Genomic DNA, 18,441 nt, shown 5'->3' on the forward strand with positions numbered 1-18,441 from the left:
AACTAAGGCCAGACAGAAGCATGGCCTTCAGCTAAAACTTGGCCCAGTACCACAACAAGCCCAACGCTCGCCATAATAGGCCATGGAAAGTGCTCAAAGTTCAGCTGTTGTAAATGGACCACACAATCTGACGATTACATAGTCTAGAACTCTGACACAACTAGAGCTGCTCATAATGACTTGTTCAGTGAAACCATAAAAAGTTGACAAAATTGAATTTGGACAAGCAGTCGAAAGTACCATTCTTAAATTTAACTAAGCTTGCGTTTGAGTGAATTGATTTGAATTAAAATAATAAAATATTATTAAAATATAATTTTTTAATATTAATATTATTTTATGATTTGAAAAAGTTAAGAGCTTGTTTATTTGAAGAGATTAGATGAAATGAGATGAGATTAAAGTTAAAAAGTTAAATAAAATATTGTTAAAATATATTTTTTAATATTATTTTTATTTTGAAATTTGAAAAAATTGAATTGTTTATTTTATTTTGTGTGGAGATTTGAAAAAGTTGTAATGATGAAGTGAGATGAGATGAGATGTTTCTTGAAAACAAACGAGGCCTAAATTATTTATTATATTTTATATTAAAATTTAAAAAAATTATAATCATGAATTGAGATGATTTTAAATTCCTAACATTCCTTAGAGAAATCTTAAAAGAAATCCTACACTACGTAATTCTATTTGATTAAAATGTTATTTATTATTTTTATTTTTTTATTTAAATATACATATTTAAATATTAAGGTAAATAAAAAATAAAAAAAATAAATTGAAGGTATTTAATATAAAGGTTTCTTATATAATTTCTCGCTACATAATCTAAAGGTCAGTTTGACTGGACCTTCTTATAGTATAATTAGTTGTGACCGTCAATCATTCCAACCGTATGTCCCTTAAACCAATGTAACTCTCATGTGCAGCCAGCAAATATTAAATGGAATCTAGCGTGACACAAGAGAGGAAGTTAACGTTGTAGTTGTGCACAATGTCTGTCTACTCTGTCAACCCAAAATAATACAGTAGGAGAGCAATAGCTAGTGATAAAACCAACAAGGCAGCTTCCAATTTCCGTAGTGGAAGGGTGAGTCAGCTATTATCCTGTCTCGCTGTCGACGTGGTCTCAGACAGCCCACCCCACCCCACCCAACCATGCAGAATGTGTACGCGTGAACGGCTGCTTTCCCTTCTCCGGTCACCGTAGGCCCACCCACTTCACTATGTACGTCTTCTCGCCTACTCTCGCTCAGAGCGAGTAACAGACACGGTCCCAGCCAAATTGTTTCGTTTTCCTCACTCGTTTAACAAGACGTGTGTTCAATAACATTTTTGTTTTTGTTTCTTATATCATATCTATGATTCTATAATATTGGAGCGTGCATCAAAGAATTCGTCTCAGGAGTGTCAACCACGCGTCATGGACAGCCCCTCTACGCGGTCAGATTCACTTTGAAGGAGGTTTTGTGAATTTCACTTGCATCTGAATTTCATTTGGGTGTCATTTCCAAGAAATACTACACTCTTTCGAAAGCTTTGACTTTGACTGAAAATGAAAGCAATGAAGGAGCGAAGAAGAAAAGTCGCACTTTCCTCCCTCCTTCTTGAGCCCGTACCCTTCACGAATCAAATAAAAGGAGCGACCCCCTCCTCCTTCCTCCTATCTCACGTTACCAATCGAGGACTTCTCGATTTTCTGTTTCTTTAACAAACAAACCCACGATTCTCTTCCTTCGTTTACATCCAGAGCATACAAAGTAGTCAAAGGTATGCTGTTTACTTTTTTTTTTTGGTAAAGGAATAAAGTTTTGGTTTTGATGGTTCCAGAAAATTTGTGGGGTTTGAGTTTTTGGACTAAAGCTGTAGCCATTTTTCTGGGTTGGGTTGTTTGGACCGGTTATCAGGTGCTTGTGCTATAGTTACAGTTTTTCCCCTTTCTCTAGAGAGTTTGAAATTGAGTATTATCTCCTAGCCCTAGTCGCTGGTTGGACTTGGAGCGTGGCTAATTCGTCTAAAACTTCGTTAATCTGCTTTTGATTCTTCTTCTTAGTTTATTTTTTCTTCTGGAGAGTTTATTCTGTCTGTTTGATTATAAGTAAGATCGTTGGGGCAGATTAAAGATTGGAATGGAAATTAATAAATTGTAATACTATGCCTTCTGTGTTTGTGAATAATTTAGGTTTTGGTTTAATGGTTTTTTTAAGGAACAGAATGGAGTTCTAAATTGCTTTTTTTTATTCAAAATTTGCAGTGTCTGGATATGTGCAGTGGTTCAAAGAGTAGACTTTCCTCCTCAAGCTTTGGGATGGAAGGTGAATTTCAGAAACAAAACGATGAGTTTTTCTGTGATTGCTCGGTTTTGCTTGAATTGTCTGCCATGGATGATCTCGAGGCCTTCAGGAGTGAGGTAGAAGAGAAGGGTCTTGACGTCAACGAGGCAAGCTTTTGGTATGGTAGAAGAATTGGGTCGAAGAAGATGGCTTTCGAAAAGAGGACACCACTTTTGATTGCTGCCATGTTTGGTAGCGTTAAGGTTTTGAAGTATATGATTGAGACAGGTAAGGTTGATGTCAATAGGGTATGTGGTTCAGATAGGGTCACTGCACTCCATTGTGCCGTTGCTGGTGGTACCAATGCCTCAGTTGGGATTATTAAGCTCTTGCTTGATGCATGTGCGGATGCTACTTGTGTTAATGCTAATGGAAATAAGCCTGTTGATTTGATTGGCCCTGCGTCGAGGTCACCGTCCAATTCAAATCGGAAGGCAATTGAGTTGCTGCTTAAAGGCGATGTTTCAATTGGGGAAAGTGATCAAATCACAACCGAAGAGGAAGATCGGCAGAAGATAGCAACGCCTCAGCTCTCGAAAGAAGGAGTTGAGAAGAAAGAATACCCTATCGATGTATCATTGCCCGACATAAATAATGGGATATATGGGACAGATGAGTTTAGGATGTATACTTTCAAGGTGAAGCCTTGCTCTAGGGCATACTCCCATGACTGGACTGAGTGCCCTTTTGTCCATCCTGGGGAGAATGCTAGGAGAAGAGACCCACGGAAGTACCCCTATAGCTGTGTTCCATGCCCGGAGTTTCGGAAAGGCACATGCCAAAAGGGGGATGCCTGTGAGTATGCACATGGTGTTTTTGAGTCCTGGCTTCATCCTGCCCAATATCGAACCCGGATTTGCAAGGATGAGACTGGGTGTGCGCGTAAAGTCTGCTTCTTTGCTCACAAGGCCGAGGAATTGCGCCCTGTGTATGCTTCCACCGGTTCAGCTATGCCTTCACCTAAATCTCATTCGGCTGGTGGACTGGACATGACAGTGATGAGCCCATTGGCTCTCAGTTCGTCATCTATGCCGATGCCTGCTACTTCAACACCGCCCATGTCTCCTCTGGCAGCCGCCTCATCTCCCAAGAGTGGGAACATGTGGCAAAACAAACTTAACCTCACTCCACCTGCATTGCAGCTCCCTGGCAGCCGGCTAAAGACTGCTTTGAGTGCTAGAGATCTAGATTTGGAGATGGAATTGCTTGGCCTAGAAAGTCATGCTAGCCAGCAGCAGCAATTGATTGACGAGATAACCCGTCTCTCATCCCCATCCCCATCCCCATCCTACTGGAACAAGGAATTCAATCGGATGGGAGATTTGAAACCTTCTAACCTTGATGATATTTTTGGGTCTCTTGATTCTTCTATGTTGTCCCAGCTGCAAGGGCTTTCCATAAAACCCACAACACCCACCCAGTTACAATCTCCAAATGGGCTTCAGATGCGCCAGAACATGAACCAACTTCGTGCAAGTTATCCGACCAACCTCTCTTCCTCCCCAGCAAGAAAACCCTCATCCTTTGGGTTTGACTCATCTGCTGCAGTTGCGGCAGCAGTGATGAATTCCAGGTCTGCATCGTTTGCAAAGCGAAGCCAGAGTTTTATTGATCGTGGAGCAGGGACTCATCGACCTGGCCTTACTTCTGCTGGCAACTCTGCATCAATGATGCCCTCTACTCGTTCAGATTGGAGCTCACCTGATGGGAAATTGGATTGGGGCATTCAAGGAGATGAGTTGAACAAGCTCAAGAAGTCTGCTTCTTTTCGGTTCCGTGACAACAACGTGGCTACAACAACCTTAATGCAATCTGGAGTTAATGAGCCTGATGTCTCTTGGGTTAATTCCTTGGTTAAGGATGTTTCTCATGAGAGCTCGGGGCATTTTGGCACCAAGAAGGCGCAGTATAATCATGGCAATGGGGGTGAGATTCTTCCTCCTTGGCTAGAGCAGCTGTACATAGAGCAGGAGCAGATGGTGGCATAAGCAACATATCTGCCTAATTTACCACTAGGTTATATTAACAAAGTTTGATATTCTTTAAATTTTTTTTTGTCATTAAGTATGCAATAATCGTATTTATAGGAGAGATGGTCGTAGAGAACAAAGTTTAGGCCAACCGAGGCCTGGAAATTTGTGCAGGATGAACAAGTTCCTGCGGAGATTAGTTCGAATTTGGAGCAAAGGTGGTGATTTTTTAATTTAAGATATTGGTGTAATCTTATTTTCCTTTCCTCTTGGGTTTTACTTACTAGTATGGAAACGATATACGAAATCAGTGGCAAGGAACTAGCTTTTATTTCTGGGTAAAATCTGAAAACATTCTTTGTGCTTTATTTCGTTTATAATTTCATAAGAAGTTCCATGGTAATACGAAATTTGTTCTTATTTGTTCTCGTGTTTTAAAACTTTTTCCTTCCCTCTCGGATGATACGAATGCCATTTCTTTAGAGCATTATATTTATGCTGCTCTTCCGGCCTCTATGGAGGAAAGGAGGGTTTCAATGTATTAAAAGCAAATATAGCTCTTCGCTTACTGCACTTCCAAGTGCAAATTGTGGATATGCTAGTAGTCAGCATCATCCTATTTGCAGATCCTTAATTTTTTTGGTCGAGTTAGCCAATCTACTAATTGCGGATTGAACTTTAGTTTCAAACACATTCACATTTGAAGCCAACTAACAGGTCTTCCTCTTTGGACCGCACTTTAGAAAATAATTTCGTATATATTTTATAATGAAATAAATTTTATAATTTAACAGACCAACGTTAAATTATAAATATTATTATTATATAAGATTTTCGAGTAGACTAATATAAATATTTCTCTTTTAAATATAATAACTTAACTAATCTCCATCTACACAAAGCTAACCAAACATTAGCGATAATTGGGTCAAATAATAAAATCTTGAAAAAGGAAAGTGTGTTGTACAAGTAAAATTGATATGTATCTCTGACTCTTTGACTACCAGGAATTGCATTAGGCAAGCAACTAGAGTTCCTCGTTTAATAAAAGTACCTGCACAGAAATATGCAACAAGACAATAAAGATTACTTGAACGTTGTTTACCTCAGAATATAAGCTTGTCATTTAGGCCAACCTTCCATAAAGCATTTTCGACTTTTCTGAAAATGTTATTGCTATTATTGGTGGGCCATGATTGTGGAAAAAGCTGAATGAATATTATTTTGATTGCTGGACAGTTGGAGCGTCCGAGTGCCAGGAAAGGTGCAGCAGCGTTTTGCGCGTGGGGTCCAACTTTTTAGGCTCCTGTCTTTCTTAAGCAGAAAGTGTCTGTGTAAGCGTAAGCTGGGTCTATTATATAATTGAGCCGCCCACGAGGGTTTTTTCGCTACCAAATAATAAAAGAGAAATATGCTTGCACTTGAAAAGTAGTTTCTTTCAAGCTTCTACTTGTACCACTGACTTTCAACTCAACAAGTGCGATACCCACCCAACATCTGCTTTACACAATGCATAAATAGGTTGTTCCATCCATTGTCATGGAATGCATAACTTTGCTAAGATGAGGGGGGGGGGAAGGAGATTCTTCATATCTTTCGATTCGACACTTATTATTAAGTCGAATGGGACATTAAAAAAAAAATATTAAGACTCTTAAGAGAACTAATAAATTTAAACTATTACAAATTACTCTAAAAATATTAAATATTACAAATTGTAGCAGCATTACACTTAATTGTAAATTAACAATTATAACTCATAACTTGAAAATTTGATCAATTTGGGATGGCGGCGTAGCGCTGTGTAGGGGTGAATTCACTGAGTGGTGAGTTGTGTCGACTGCTATAAGACTGAAAATCAAGATCATAAATGTTAATTAATTATAAAACCTTAAAGGCTGAAATATTAATAAGTTAAAAATAAAACAAATTAGAATTATAAAGTTATAAAATGAAACAAAAATTAAAATATAAAATATTAAAAATACATTTTGAGATGAGATTGGGATTGGGCATTGGCAATTGGAATTTGAGATGAAGTCATGAAGATGAGGCAGATGAGCATAGATAGTTCATTAGGATTGGGCATATGTATAATTGTATATTGAGAATATGAAAGCTAAAATAAAAACAAGCAAAATAATTAGATACTAAAATATGATATAAAATTATAAATAAAAAAAACAAATAAATGACAATTTGTGCAAACCATGGCAATGGTGGGTCTAATACAAAGTCATACTGCATCGGAGGTAGCCGTAGACGTCGTCTCATGTATCACTATAACAATAAAATTTGAAATTAAATTAATGAATACCAATTAAATGAAAATTAATTAATTAATAAGAAATTAGAAAATGAAATCAAAATAAATACCAGATCCAGGCTGATCACCACCCTCCTCCTCGACGTCGGCCTCCTCATACTCAAGAACATCCGGAACATGAATTGGAGTTCCCTTGATCCAATTATGCGTGCAAATCAAAGCTTCCACAGTGGTAGGAGCTAATGAACTCCGAAATGAATTCGATACACGCCCTACGGTGCTAAAGGTCGACTCTGAGGCTATGGTGCTAACAGGGATGACCAAAAGACTGCGGGCTATCTTCCAAGGATGGGATACTTCACGGCATTCACCTTCCACCAACTTAATATATCGAACTCTCGTGAAAATGATATTACCTCCGCTGCTAAGTATCTGTCTATCTCTAATTGAGCATCTACATAATTCCGCATTAAGGGGGTCTGCTCAAACCTCTCACCCAAGTCCAATCTACGTCTTTTCCCAGTATCGACTTCTTGAACCGGTGTGGGGGTAGGTGTAGGTGCCGCAATATTACCATCTCGCAGGACGATAAACTCATCAAATAATCTACAAAGGGTTTCCCGAACCCTTGCTGCAATAAGCTCCTCCCATGCTTGCCCGTACACAAGGCTCAATCCAAATACCATGCCATCCACCTTAAATCTCGGGTCAAGTACGACAGTTACATATAACAAAATATTAGCTCTAGTAAAATCTCCTTAATACTTGTCGTACTTTGACCTCATAACCAATGCTATCTCCCGCAGCCTAAAGTGACCACCTGCGACCATGTCATTTAATTCTTCTTTTACCTTACATATTTGCTGACAGAATTAATGGGATGTAGGGTACAAAGTTCCATATATTGTAGTGGTGACCTCATAAAAAAGCCTCAAAAAGTTTACAAAAATAGATACAATCTCCCAATCATCATCTACAGGTTTCCCCAACCCCCCGTGATTATCAAAATATTTAACATATTGGATGTCTTCATAACCCAATATTGCAAATGCCTGCCTATATTCTTGGGCCACCTCCAACATAAAAAATGTTGAGTTCCATCGTGTAGGCATATCAGTACAAATGCTCTTTTTGGATGTTAGGCCCACAGACCTTGAAACAATCTTGAATTTCTCCAAGCTCGAAGGAAAAGATCTCACCCATCTCACAGCAGTCCTGACTCGAGCAATCGAGTCATGAAGATCCCTCAAACTATTAGTAACAATAAGATTCAGAATATGTGCCGCACATCTCACATGCAGACACTCACCACCCAAGATTGTCTTATTTGCCTCTCTAAGATAGGTCTTCAAATGTCCCAGTGTGACATCATTAGACGAGGTATTATCAACTGTGATTGTAAGTACTCGGGTCAACCCCCACTCTTTTATTGCGGCCTCTAAGGCCTTCCTAATTGTCTCATCCTTATGATCGGTGATTTGACAAAATTTGATAATTTTCTTATGTAATATCCAATTACAATCAACAAAATGCACAGTTAAAGACATATAATTAAAATTTTAGACTGATGTCCAAGTATCAGTGGTAAGGCAAACAAATTGACCGGCCAATTCACCCCTCAACTTCTCTTTTTTGACAAAAAATGTTTATTTACATCCTTTGCCACTGTGTGGCGAGAAGGAATATTAAACCTTTGTTCCAAGTAGCGAGCAAACGCTCGGAATCCTTTCCCATCAACAACTTGAAAAAATAGCTCGTCCATGATGACCATACGAGCTAAGTGTCTTCTACACTCATCGAGATTATACTTAGTATACCCCCTCAAAGTTGCACCCCCACTAGTCTCATCCGCCATTTTTTGAAGTCTAATTTCTAGCCTAGATTGGCTTTTCTCTTGTAATGATCTTAATATTAGACTTTTTTTTATATTGGTCTTCTAAGTGCATCTTTAATTGTGAGGTGCCATGTTTCTTATAATGGCATCCATAGATTTTTACACAATGGTTACACTTGGCTTGGGGGTTATTAGGGTCACCACCCTCTAATTTGGTGAAATGAGCCCAAACTATAGAAGCAGATTTCTTGTTGGGCTTAGGGGCGGGGCAAGGTACTGTAGGGGTAGGTGTTGGACCATGAGTAGGTGCAGGGGTAGGGATAGGAGTAGATGTAGGTGTATGTGTAGGGGTAGGGTTAGGGGTATCCTGGGCATCGAAAGGAGAGCTCGCACTAGAATCTGCTGGTATATCCGTTAACTCAACGAAACAAGAAATCTGAAATTAAAGCAAACATATCAACATGCTAAACAATTACATCCAAACATTAACATATATATTGGAAATTTAGAAGTTAGAAGATGAAACATTAATGATCAAACATCAAAGATAAAAAAAACAAAAAAAATGAAATACCCAATTAAAATGGGTTATACATGTAGTCGGATTGGAACCCAAATATAAAAATAAAATTTCAGCCTAGATTTTGTCTATTATTAAAAATAATAATGCTACCAAAAGAAGAGCATACGAGCTAATGAATTTTACTAAACTCACTAGGCTGAATATCAATATCTCACACATATAAGTCTAATAAATTACTAATGAATTCCTATATTTCTAAATTTTTCATGTGAATGATTGAATCTTATATTTACTCAATTTTTTTTTAAAAAGAAAGTGTGCAGCACTTGCGTACTATATTTGTAAACTATATTATTACAAATATTTTTCATCAATTTACCCAATTAAATTATATTTGGGTTCCAATCTGAAACCCTAAATTAATTTAGGGGTTTCAAGGATTTAGGGTATTTCGAAACCCTAAAATAATTTAGGGGTTTCAATCTTCCCTAAAATAATTTAGGGTATTTACAAAAAATTGAAAAAAAAAAAAACCAATCACAGATTCACAAGTCCACGACAGATTCACACAAGAACCACATGCACAGTCAAGTCTCCACAGCATACAATTCACAAAATCTCATCCTCCATCTCCGATTACACTCCATCCTTCTTCCAATCTCCATTTCATAAAATAAATTATAAAATAAATTGTAGGAGATGCCGAGATGGGTTTCTTACGGTCTTACCTTTGGGCCTCGGCGACGGAGATGAACTGTGACTGACTGAAGGCAGCGGCGACGGCGAGTGACGGACCACAGAGAGCGCGGCGAGTGAGTGACGGTCACGGAGCTGCGAAACGCCGAGAGAGAGAGAGTGAGTGACTGGGAGGGAGGGAGGGAGGGTGATTCCAGGGGGGATTCTAAACAAAAAAGAAACGACGCCGTTTCATTATTGAGGAAACGACGTCGTTTCATTATGGATATATAAAAAAAAATAACCTAGGCATGAAACGTGCCTAGGTTATTTATCGTTTTATGCTTGGGTTATTTATATATATATATATATATATATATATAGGGAAACGGGATGGGGCGGAGTATAAACGGGGTGGGAGTTGCCCCTATTCCACCCCCGCCCCCGCCTTGGGGGTTAGATGCGGGCGGGGCCACCCGCCCCCCGCATCTGACGGACGGGGGCTCCGCCCCGTTGACTGGGGGCAAAGTGGCAGCGGGGCCGAACACTGAAAGATGTTACGTTGACAATGCGTAGTTATTACGGTTTTTTGGTGAAAAGATATAAAAATAATCCAAATGGCATGGGTTAAAAAGTCATTTTGATGAGTAAGGATATATCATGGATAGCTTTGGTACAGGCCAACCTTTGGTTTGGGTCAAGGAAGGACGAAGGAGCCCATAACCGATATAACATGGGCCTGGGGATCGCTAGAGTGAACGGTGTTCTGTTTTCTTTTCCCGGTTAGGTTACGCCGTTACGTGGACACACGTTGGGCAATTGGATACATTGAGACAAAGATCGACGATTTTCGCTCCTTCCATCTTCAACCTGTGAGCGACGTACCAGCATCTCCTGAAAACCAAGTTGGGTTTCACCCCCAAAACAATATGCTCAAAGGTCTCTCTCTCTCTCTCTCTCTCTCTCTCTCTCTCTCTCTGCGTTTACTCTGTTCGTAACCATACTTTGTCGCATTGCACTTAAACTACTCGGTGGATTTCCTCACAAAGATCGCATTGGAATGTTATCGTTCGGTCACTTGAATTCCCCATGTTTCACTGAAGTTTTCAGGACAGAATTTAGTTTTATGCAAAGCTCTTGCGATATATTATATTTTCCCCAAAGCATTGTTCTTGGCCGAAGGAAGTAATTCACCCTTCAAGCTGTTCTATCATTTTGTTTTTCATGCTCTTAATGGAGGCGGGTAGGATACATTTGATCTAGAGAGTATTATGTTTGCAGGAAGCCACTTTCAACCGAAAGTTGTGAACTTCCACCGAAGGCAAATCACTGGTACTCTTTTATTTTCTCGTTTTGGATTCATTTCTTACAATATGATTGAAAATGCACCAGAATCTAACCTCACTCCTACTGTTTGCTTGATTGCGTGTACAAGATGAGTATTTGTTGGTATGAGTGACTTTATGAATGTTGAATCTATTTTCATTTCGCTACTGTACCTGCAGGAATAAAAAGGGGAATACTACACTTTTCAAGAATCAGATCGTCTCCAAAGAGTAAATTTACTTGCAAGTTTGCCCAGTCGGAAAAAGTCTCCCCCAGTCCCGAGGAACATGAAAAGACTAGGCCTTTGGTTAAAATGTGCGGGGTTGCATCAGCTAAAGATGCTGCATTGGTTGCCGAAGCTGGTGCTGATTTTGTTGGGATGATTATTTGGCCCAATTCTAAACGTTCTGTTTCACTTTCGGTTGCCAAGGAGATTTCAAAAGTTGCAAGGGAGTATGGGGCAGAGCCTGTTGGAGTATTTGTGGATGATGATGCAGACACGATATTAAGGGCATCTGATGCATCGAACCTTGAACTTTTGCAGGTATAAATTTGTCTGACCCCCATCACCTTGGATATAGTACAATTAGTTGGTTAAGATGGTAATGATTTGAGGTGACGCAGCTTCATGGAAATGCTTCTCGAGAAGCTTTACCAGTTTTATTGCAAGAGAAACGAGTAATATATGTTCTTCATGCAAATGAAGATGGAAACCTTCTGAACCAAATCTCTGATGAAGAATGCTCTCTAGTTGATTGGATTCTTGTGGATAGTGCAAGGGGTGGCAGGTACAAAATATTTTCTCTTAAGGTGGTTTGATTATTGTGCTTCATTTGTTTGTTTGTGGATTCATAGATTGTCGCCAGTTATCATATGGAGGCATATATAGGTGCAGACATTGAATCACCTCGTACAATTTATTCTAGTTTATAAATCACGTTTTTTGAGACCGTTCTGTAACTGACTAACAGATATTACATGTTTTGAGATCTGGCTGCTTTAATGCTTAAAGTTGGGACAGTCAGAGTTCACTTAATACAAAACAAAAAAAATTGTCCGGGGTGTATAATCATAAATTTACTTGTTAAATTGAATAAGTAAATCACCTACAGGCCAAAGAGATTCCTTGTACGCTGGTCTGACCCTCTACCTGCTTAGCATGTCTACTTCTCAGCAAGTTAAAATAGGCAAATGTCATTTTATGACTTTATTTCTGTGCAAGAATATAATATAAACCCGTTTTGGTTTGCTTGATTGTGACAAATTTCTGAAGTGGTAGAGGTTTCAATTGGGCTCAGTTCAAGCTACCAATGATTAGAAGTAAACACGGGTGGCTCTTGGCTGGTGGGATCAACCCGGAGAATGTCTGTGAAGCTCTTTATACTCTCCAACCTCGAGGGATTGATGTTAGTAGTGGAATTTGTGCTTCAGATGGCATTCAGAAAGACCAATCGCGGATATCTTCCTTTATGAGTGCCGTAAACTCTGTACACTATTGATTCATAATCACAAAATTATTCAGGACTTGAATTGCGGAGATGATGTCGAAGTGGCATGAATCTGTCTTTATTTTATGTTTGAATCATTAAAATTTGTCTATTTTAAGGGCATAATATTCTGGACCTGATGTAACGTAGCCAATTCCCACCTCTTTTTGAATAAAATTAGTTTACGATCCTTTGGATTTGCGAATGTAGCAATAAGATGGTATTTCGACTATTATCTGCCATATTTTTCTTTCAAGAATCTTTGGGGACTGGTGGGGTTTTTTCTTCCCCAACCCAAATCTCGATTTAAGATTCACGATAGCAATGTTGCATACTTCAATTGCCCAAAGTCATCAATGAAACTACGGATCTTATCCTCTCTCTCTCTCTTTAAAAAATAAAAAATTGTCGAAACTTATTTGTATAAGACATATATTTCAATTGTCGTACTACTTTTGAGGTCAAACAAATAAATGAAGCTGTTGCCGATCAATGAATATGTTGAGATAACGAAAAGTTTGAAATTGATTTTTAATTATGAATGATAATTTATAAAATTATTTTGAAATTGAAGAATTTCATACTTTTTACATCACTTTTTTTTTTTTTTTTAAAGCATGCTTTAATTATCTGTGAAAACATCTAATTAATGGAGTTTCACACGGTTTGAAATTCTTATATATTGGATGAGAATACCTCACTACTCAAACATAACCTAAGTTATAAGAGATCATACCATCAATCCTAATTGAAAACGAAGTTGTTTTACCGAATTTGTGAGGTTAACCAAACAAATGAAACTAATTAAGCATATGTGGGCTAAATCATAATAGTTATTCAGATTATTTCAAGACTGAAGAATTTCATACGGTTTAGTATTCGACATCGCCTTTTTAAAGTATGCTTGAAAACTCAAGATTGAATTTCACACTGTTTGAGCTTCTTTACCTAGTTGAGAGAATCCAATATATTAAGTGGTAAGAAATCATTAATCCAAGTTCGTTTACTAATGGGAATTGTCTCAATTTTGATCAACCCCTAGCTTTTATCCGTTTTGGAATAGGACTCGGTGTTCAAGAGGAATGCTTAGAAGAGGCACAGTATCGTTGGCTCTATTGCTCAACAAGCTAGCTCGGTACATACAGTAATCCAAAATAGTTTTTAATTCAAACTCGATCACTAAAATCAATGTATAATAGGAAAAGGATTAGTGTATTATAAATACATTCATTTGCTTTCTTTTTTCGTCTCTTATTCAATCTACCAAATTCTGATCATAGTATTGCTGAGAATCACCATGGCGCTTAGGGACACCATCTTTTTTACAATCTTCTTGATTGCTTCTTTAATTTCTCTGCTAACTCCGTTCGCAACATCTCAAAATGCTAATGTTTCAGTGATCTTCGCCTTTGGGGATTCAACCATTGATCCAGGCAACAACAACCACATCAAAACGTTATTGACCACATCAAGGAACTCTTGCTGGCTTACTTGGACGATTCAGTGACCGACACCGACTTGCTTTTCTGGCGTTAACTTTGCATCGGCCAGTTCGGGTTTGGACCCGCAGAAAACTATTTTTTTAAAAGGTGTATTATGCATGCAGAATCTTTCTAAAATAGGAGCACGGAGGATTGCTGTGGCTGGTCTTCCACCAATTGGCTGCGTACCTGCCCAAGTGACAATAGGCAGCGTCCTACCAATTAGCACAAGCTTTCTCCAACGCTCATGTGTCGACAATCAGAACAGAAACTCTCAGGCTTATAATCAACAGCTAGAGGCCCTTACATCAAGTTGGCAATCTAAACTCCAAGGTTCCAGGATCGTATATGCCGAAATTTACAGTCCCATCATCGACATGATCCAAAACTCAAATAAGTATGGTATTCTTTCAAGTTTTTTCCCCCATTTTCAGATCACAAAGAAATTTTTAAAATATTAGCATTTGTGTAACATAACGGCTGATCTTGGGATTAATTAATTTTGTGTATTTTTGTGAAGGTTTCAATGTGACACTTGAAGCATGCTGTGGGACATGGCTTGCGGAGGCGGGTCCATTATGCAATCAACTTGCCCCAACATGCCCAGATGCATCTAAATATATTTTCTTTGATTTATTACATCTTACAGAAGCAGAAATAATTAATTGGTCCTAATTAATTGAACATTGGTAACTAGTAATATATGTAATTTAATTAGTTATTGATGTTATTAGTATTGTTTAGGAGCTAGAGTTTATACGTACGTTTTATTAGTCTTGATGTTTAGGAACCACAGTACGTACGTAGTACATATCTATTTAGTATGTGAAATAGGGCCATAGTCTATAGAATTAGAGAGTGATTTTGAACTCAATTTAATTATTATCGAATTGCTGGTTTTGAAATTGTTTATTATGGAGTTTTCGTCCTTTAATTATCAAAGTTTATTGAAAAAGTGGGTGCTAATTTACTTGGGCGAGTACTGGGTAAATTAGAAAATTAGCCTGATCCATCACAGAATAACATGGGGGCCATAGATTTTAATTGACACTCTTTTATTTCTCAATATTACTTGAAACCAAAACCCAAATCTCATAGAATCAGGACTGATTCTTGGTAGCTATATACGTACCAGTACTCATATTTGACCAATGGTAGAAGCTATGAATTTTGAGTTTTAAGTCCATGGCATCTTGTGCCCAGCTCTAACCAGGACAATATATATGAAGCCATCTACAAATATATCACTTTGCATTTGGCGGCATGTTGATATGAGAGAGAGAGAGAGAGAGAGCTCAGGAGACGATTCTCAGGAAACATCTGCATTGCTATTTTCTTTTTTCAGAAAATTAGTTTTATTATACTGAGACATTTATGTCCATGTACAATGTGATAGGCTTCATTATTCCACTACGGCTAATACAGAGATGATTTAATATATAGGCCAGAGAGATATTGATACAAAGACAGATAATATGTCAGAAGTGAAAAAAAAAAAACAAATAAAAAATCCATCTTCAGTTGTTCATTTTGATGCCTCGGGTCCATAGAGTTGGGGGTCTGTTTGATAGTATACAACATCTCCAGTTTCGCTCACATAGTGATCTTGTTTCATGCTCCTTATAAGGGTTCCCACTAAATGAAATGGGAGAGGACCAGACTTCTTCGGTTCTCGGCGGTACTTCCCGAGCACAGGCTTAGCTGCCTCAGTCTATATGGTAAAATTTATGGCAATTAGAACAATTTTATGTTGAATTTTGCATTAAGACTAGCTCAGCTGCAAGCAACACTTACTGCTTCTACTAAGTGGTAATGTGGGATTTGAGGGAATAGGTGATGTATGACATGGGTCCCAATATCATGGTGGATGTTATTGATTATTCCATAATCCCGATCAAGAGTTGTGAGTCCTCCCCTCAGATAACTCCATTCCTGTTTGATGAACACACAACGAAACAAGAGATTATTATATAAATAAAATGACAAAGCGCTAACCCTGCTTTCTAAGTTAACCTACAAAATTTGACCAAATAGTCATGGTCCTTGTCTTCGGTATAGTGATTTATTTGTGATTCCAAAGGAGACCCTCAGCAGAAAAGGAAATCTCTCTCAGAACAAGCAGAGGGATTCTATGGTATCTTTTGGGATGCACCCACCAAGATTTACATGAAAATAGTTTATATGCAATGGGAAAACAAACGCATGGAAAATTCAGTGCAGTACCTTTCCACGATACCAAGGAAGTTTCTCCTCGTGGCCATGGTGATGCAAATAAGTCACTAGATCTAGCCACATTACAAATATCTGCATTTCAATGCGAATTTAGTAAAGTACGTTCTTTCTTATGGCAAAAGTAATTCAAGCATGAAAGAACTGAACCTACCCAGTAGGGAATGAAATAGAGTTTAAGCATTTGGAGAGGACCCATAACAAAGGATAAATACCCAAGCAGAGCAGCCATTGCAGTCCAACAAGCAGTTGAGGTGACAACATCTTTTCTTTCATTTGGGACAAACAAGTCGCTGTTTGGGTGAAAATGAGAGCCCTTCTTTCCAGGACTTCGACCCCACTATAACAAGATACCATAGAAAATCAGAACCTGGAATTTTATTTCCGATAAACCAAACCTAAATTATAAATACATTAGCAGGTATAATCAATTAAAAAGTAAAAGGCTTACCAAATAGAAAGGATAAGCAAGCATTGGAAAAGGAAAGGTAAACCTCAAGGTTCGGGTGACATTATCCAAATTCTTGTAAATTTTCTCGGACAACTGTTTATACAAATATTAATGTATATCAGAAAGTACAGGATTGAAACCAGATAGACCATATTCATTCCCTCAGAGAGAGAGAGAGAGAGCCATAAACATGTAAACTTACGGGATGCCACGATTCATCATTCTCAACGTGTCCATGGTTTTGATGATGAGTCCGGTGGCTAATTCTCCTGCAGTAGACATGACAAGTGAAGACAATGATTACGAGTCATATCATAATGCTAATACCTTTGCAAACAAGAGAATTAATTCATTTTACAAAGATACAAGTAAAACAGGACAACAGAATCATTTATGGATTGACAAAGGTTTTCAGGAACTAACCATCCATGGTAGGGGACAAGGATTGAAGAATGAAGGAGATGGCCCACAACACTATTGAGATTAGGATTATTAGAGAAGCTCCCATGACCACTGCCAAATTAACACAACTCGCATTAAGGAAAAAAGATTAAAATTGGATTCAAATCGCCACTGAAGTACAAGAAGAAACTAACAGGAATCCTTGATTCTTGAACAAGATACAGTTTGATGCCAAACACAACTAACATTATCGGAAGCAAATAAACCAGAAGGCATTCGAGTTCTATATAGAGACAAGTAAATCACGATAAATTATTTCTAAACTTAATAGAAGGACAGTGTTTGATTTACCAGTCATGGCCAAGAACAAAGAGAGCCCAGAACATTGTCCCCTGAGCAATCCAGTAGAGAGGCCAGACAACCCAATGGTTAAAGTAAGCCGCAACAGCCGCCAACCCAAAGACCACCACCATATCCCTCACAACATAGCTCATAGATCTCCAAGGGTCTTTAACCCAACAATGCTTTGGAATGGCCGCTCGGATATCAGCCAATCGAAATGGAGGAGGTGAACCGGGGTCGAATTCACCATCATCTTCAAGCCCATTAACCCCACTATTTCTCTCTCTATTTTCATCTCCCTCTCCCACAGATGTGACCCTTAGTGGAGCACTCACATTCAGTGCCCAACTGTTTCCTCTAAACCCACTTGATACTCCCAAAGAAGAAACAAGACGATAGCTTTTGAAGATTGGTAACGGCCTCACCTCGGAAGGAAAGGAACTGTTTGATGCCAGTCCATCTCGGAGTCGAGGAAAGATTCTAGGGAGAGGCTTTAGGCCACATTCTGTTAAGACCCAACTCACCATTTGAGACCCAGGTACAGAAGCTGGAAGACTCTGAGTCTTTCAGGCTGAAGAGAGTCGGGCAGAGTTGAAGAGACCTCAGAATGAAGCCTATGAGAATGAACAAAACTAGAGAAGGGAAGTGAGTAGATAACACCAGGGCCTCTCTCCTCCACTTCCAATATCGAACCTCAACTTGTGCCTCTTGTTCCTTGCCCCCCGGTCTCTGTCTACCTGTCTATATAACGCCCCCCCCCCCCCCCCCCCCCCCAACTTCCATTTGTACGTGTTACTATACACATGCATCTTGTCTGCCGCTCAAACGGGAAGGGCTTTTGAATACGTATTGGTTTCGTGTAATGCCCAACTCGGTCTGACTTGTTTGCGATTGGCAAGTGCTTCTGTGGGGTGTATAATACTTTGAGAAACGGAAACGTGAGTATTGGTTGTGGACGTCGAACTGGGTCCCCACAAGTGTGTGAAAGGAAAAGAGAGCTGACATGGTCTAGTCTGGTTCGTAGATGTGTATAGAGTCAAGTGGTGGAATTCTGTGATTTTTTGCTCAAGGTCGTAGTTGTACAGCAGTCACCATATCAGTCAATTAATTTGCCTTTTGAAA

General features: G+C 38.7%; 3 protein-coding genes across 6 annotated transcripts; 2 read left to right on the forward strand and 1 right to left on the reverse strand.

Moving 5' to 3' along the window:
• The first annotated feature begins 1,583 nt into the window (after positions 1-1,583).
• Positions 1,584-4,541, forward strand: LOC121246381 (zinc finger CCCH domain-containing protein 29-like). 2 transcript variants are annotated; one of them, XM_041144517.1, is made up of 2 exons: positions 1,584-1,770; positions 2,255-4,541. In XM_041144517.1, the coding sequence occupies exon 2, from the start codon at positions 2,264-2,266 to the stop codon at positions 4,319-4,321; it is 2,058 nt and encodes a 685-aa protein (XP_041000451.1). In that variant the 5' UTR covers positions 1,584-1,770; positions 2,255-2,263; the 3' UTR covers positions 4,322-4,541. The 2 variants fall into 2 exon arrangements, with proteins under 2 accessions (XP_041000451.1, XP_041000452.1); XM_041144518.1 differs by having other exon boundaries at positions 2,272-4,541.
• Positions 4,542-10,353: 5,812 nt separating this feature from the next.
• Positions 10,354-12,604, forward strand: LOC121247034 (N-(5'-phosphoribosyl)anthranilate isomerase 1, chloroplastic-like). Of its 3 annotated transcripts, none has more exons than XM_041145368.1 (5): positions 10,354-10,540; positions 10,867-10,933; positions 11,107-11,471; positions 11,552-11,715; positions 12,207-12,604. In XM_041145368.1, exons 2-5 carry the CDS (start codon positions 10,873-10,875, stop codon positions 12,424-12,426), a joined length of 810 nt encoding a protein of 269 aa, XP_041001302.1. In that variant the 5' UTR covers positions 10,354-10,540; positions 10,867-10,872; the 3' UTR covers positions 12,427-12,604. The 3 variants fall into 3 exon arrangements, with proteins under 3 accessions (XP_041001302.1, XP_041001303.1, XP_041001301.1); XM_041145369.1 differs by having other exon boundaries at positions 10,355-10,540; positions 12,226-12,390; XM_041145367.1 differs by having other exon boundaries at positions 10,360-10,540; positions 12,201-12,604.
• Positions 12,605-15,231: 2,627 nt separating this feature from the next.
• On the reverse strand, positions 15,232-18,155 carry LOC121247033 (omega-3 fatty acid desaturase, chloroplastic-like). The gene is made up of 8 exons (XM_041145366.1): positions 17,329-18,155; positions 16,999-17,088; positions 16,778-16,844; positions 16,576-16,668; positions 16,279-16,464; positions 16,119-16,199; positions 15,690-15,827; positions 15,232-15,606 (listed from the first exon to the last, which is right to left on the reverse strand). The coding sequence occupies exons 1-8, from the start codon at positions 17,844-17,846 to the stop codon at positions 15,421-15,423; spliced, it is 1,359 nt and encodes a 452-aa protein (XP_041001300.1). The 5' UTR covers positions 17,847-18,155; the 3' UTR covers positions 15,232-15,420.
• Between the last annotated feature and the right edge of the window lie 286 nt (positions 18,156-18,441).

Source organism: Juglans microcarpa x Juglans regia, chromosome 1S, assembly GCF_004785595.1.
Source record: "Juglans microcarpa x Juglans regia isolate MS1-56 chromosome 1S, Jm3101_v1.0, whole genome shotgun sequence".
Lineage (NCBI taxonomy): Eukaryota > Viridiplantae > Streptophyta > Magnoliopsida > Fagales > Juglandaceae > Juglans > Juglans microcarpa x Juglans regia.

Excerpts from the sequence above, each read along its gene's own strand:
- LOC121246381 (XM_041144517.1), top strand. The coding sequence starts at position 2,264 with ATGTGCAGTGGTTCAAAGAGTAGACTTTCCTCCTCAAGCTTTGGGATG.
- LOC121247034 (XM_041145367.1), top strand. The coding sequence starts at position 10,873 with ATGTTTGCAGGAAGCCACTTTCAACCGAAAGTTGTGAACTTCCACCGA. Across the intron at positions 10,934-11,106 it reads CCACCGAAGGCAAATCACTG|GAATAAAAAGGGGAATACTA; the intron begins GTACTCTTTTAT and ends CTGTACCTGCAG. Across the intron at positions 11,472-11,551 it reads CGAACCTTGAACTTTTGCAG|CTTCATGGAAATGCTTCTCG; the intron begins GTATAAATTTGT and ends GAGGTGACGCAG.
- LOC121247033 (XM_041145366.1), bottom strand. The coding sequence starts at position 17,846 with ATGGTGAGTTGGGTCTTAACAGAATGTGGCCTAAAGCCTCTCCCTAGA. Across the intron at positions 17,089-17,328 it reads TTTGTTCTTGGCCATGACTG|TGGTCATGGGAGCTTCTCTA; the intron begins GTAAATCAAACA and ends TTAATTTGGCAG. Across the intron at positions 16,465-16,575 it reads TTGCTTATCCTTTCTATTTG|TGGGGTCGAAGTCCTGGAAA; the intron begins GTAAGCCTTTTA and ends ATCTTGTTATAG.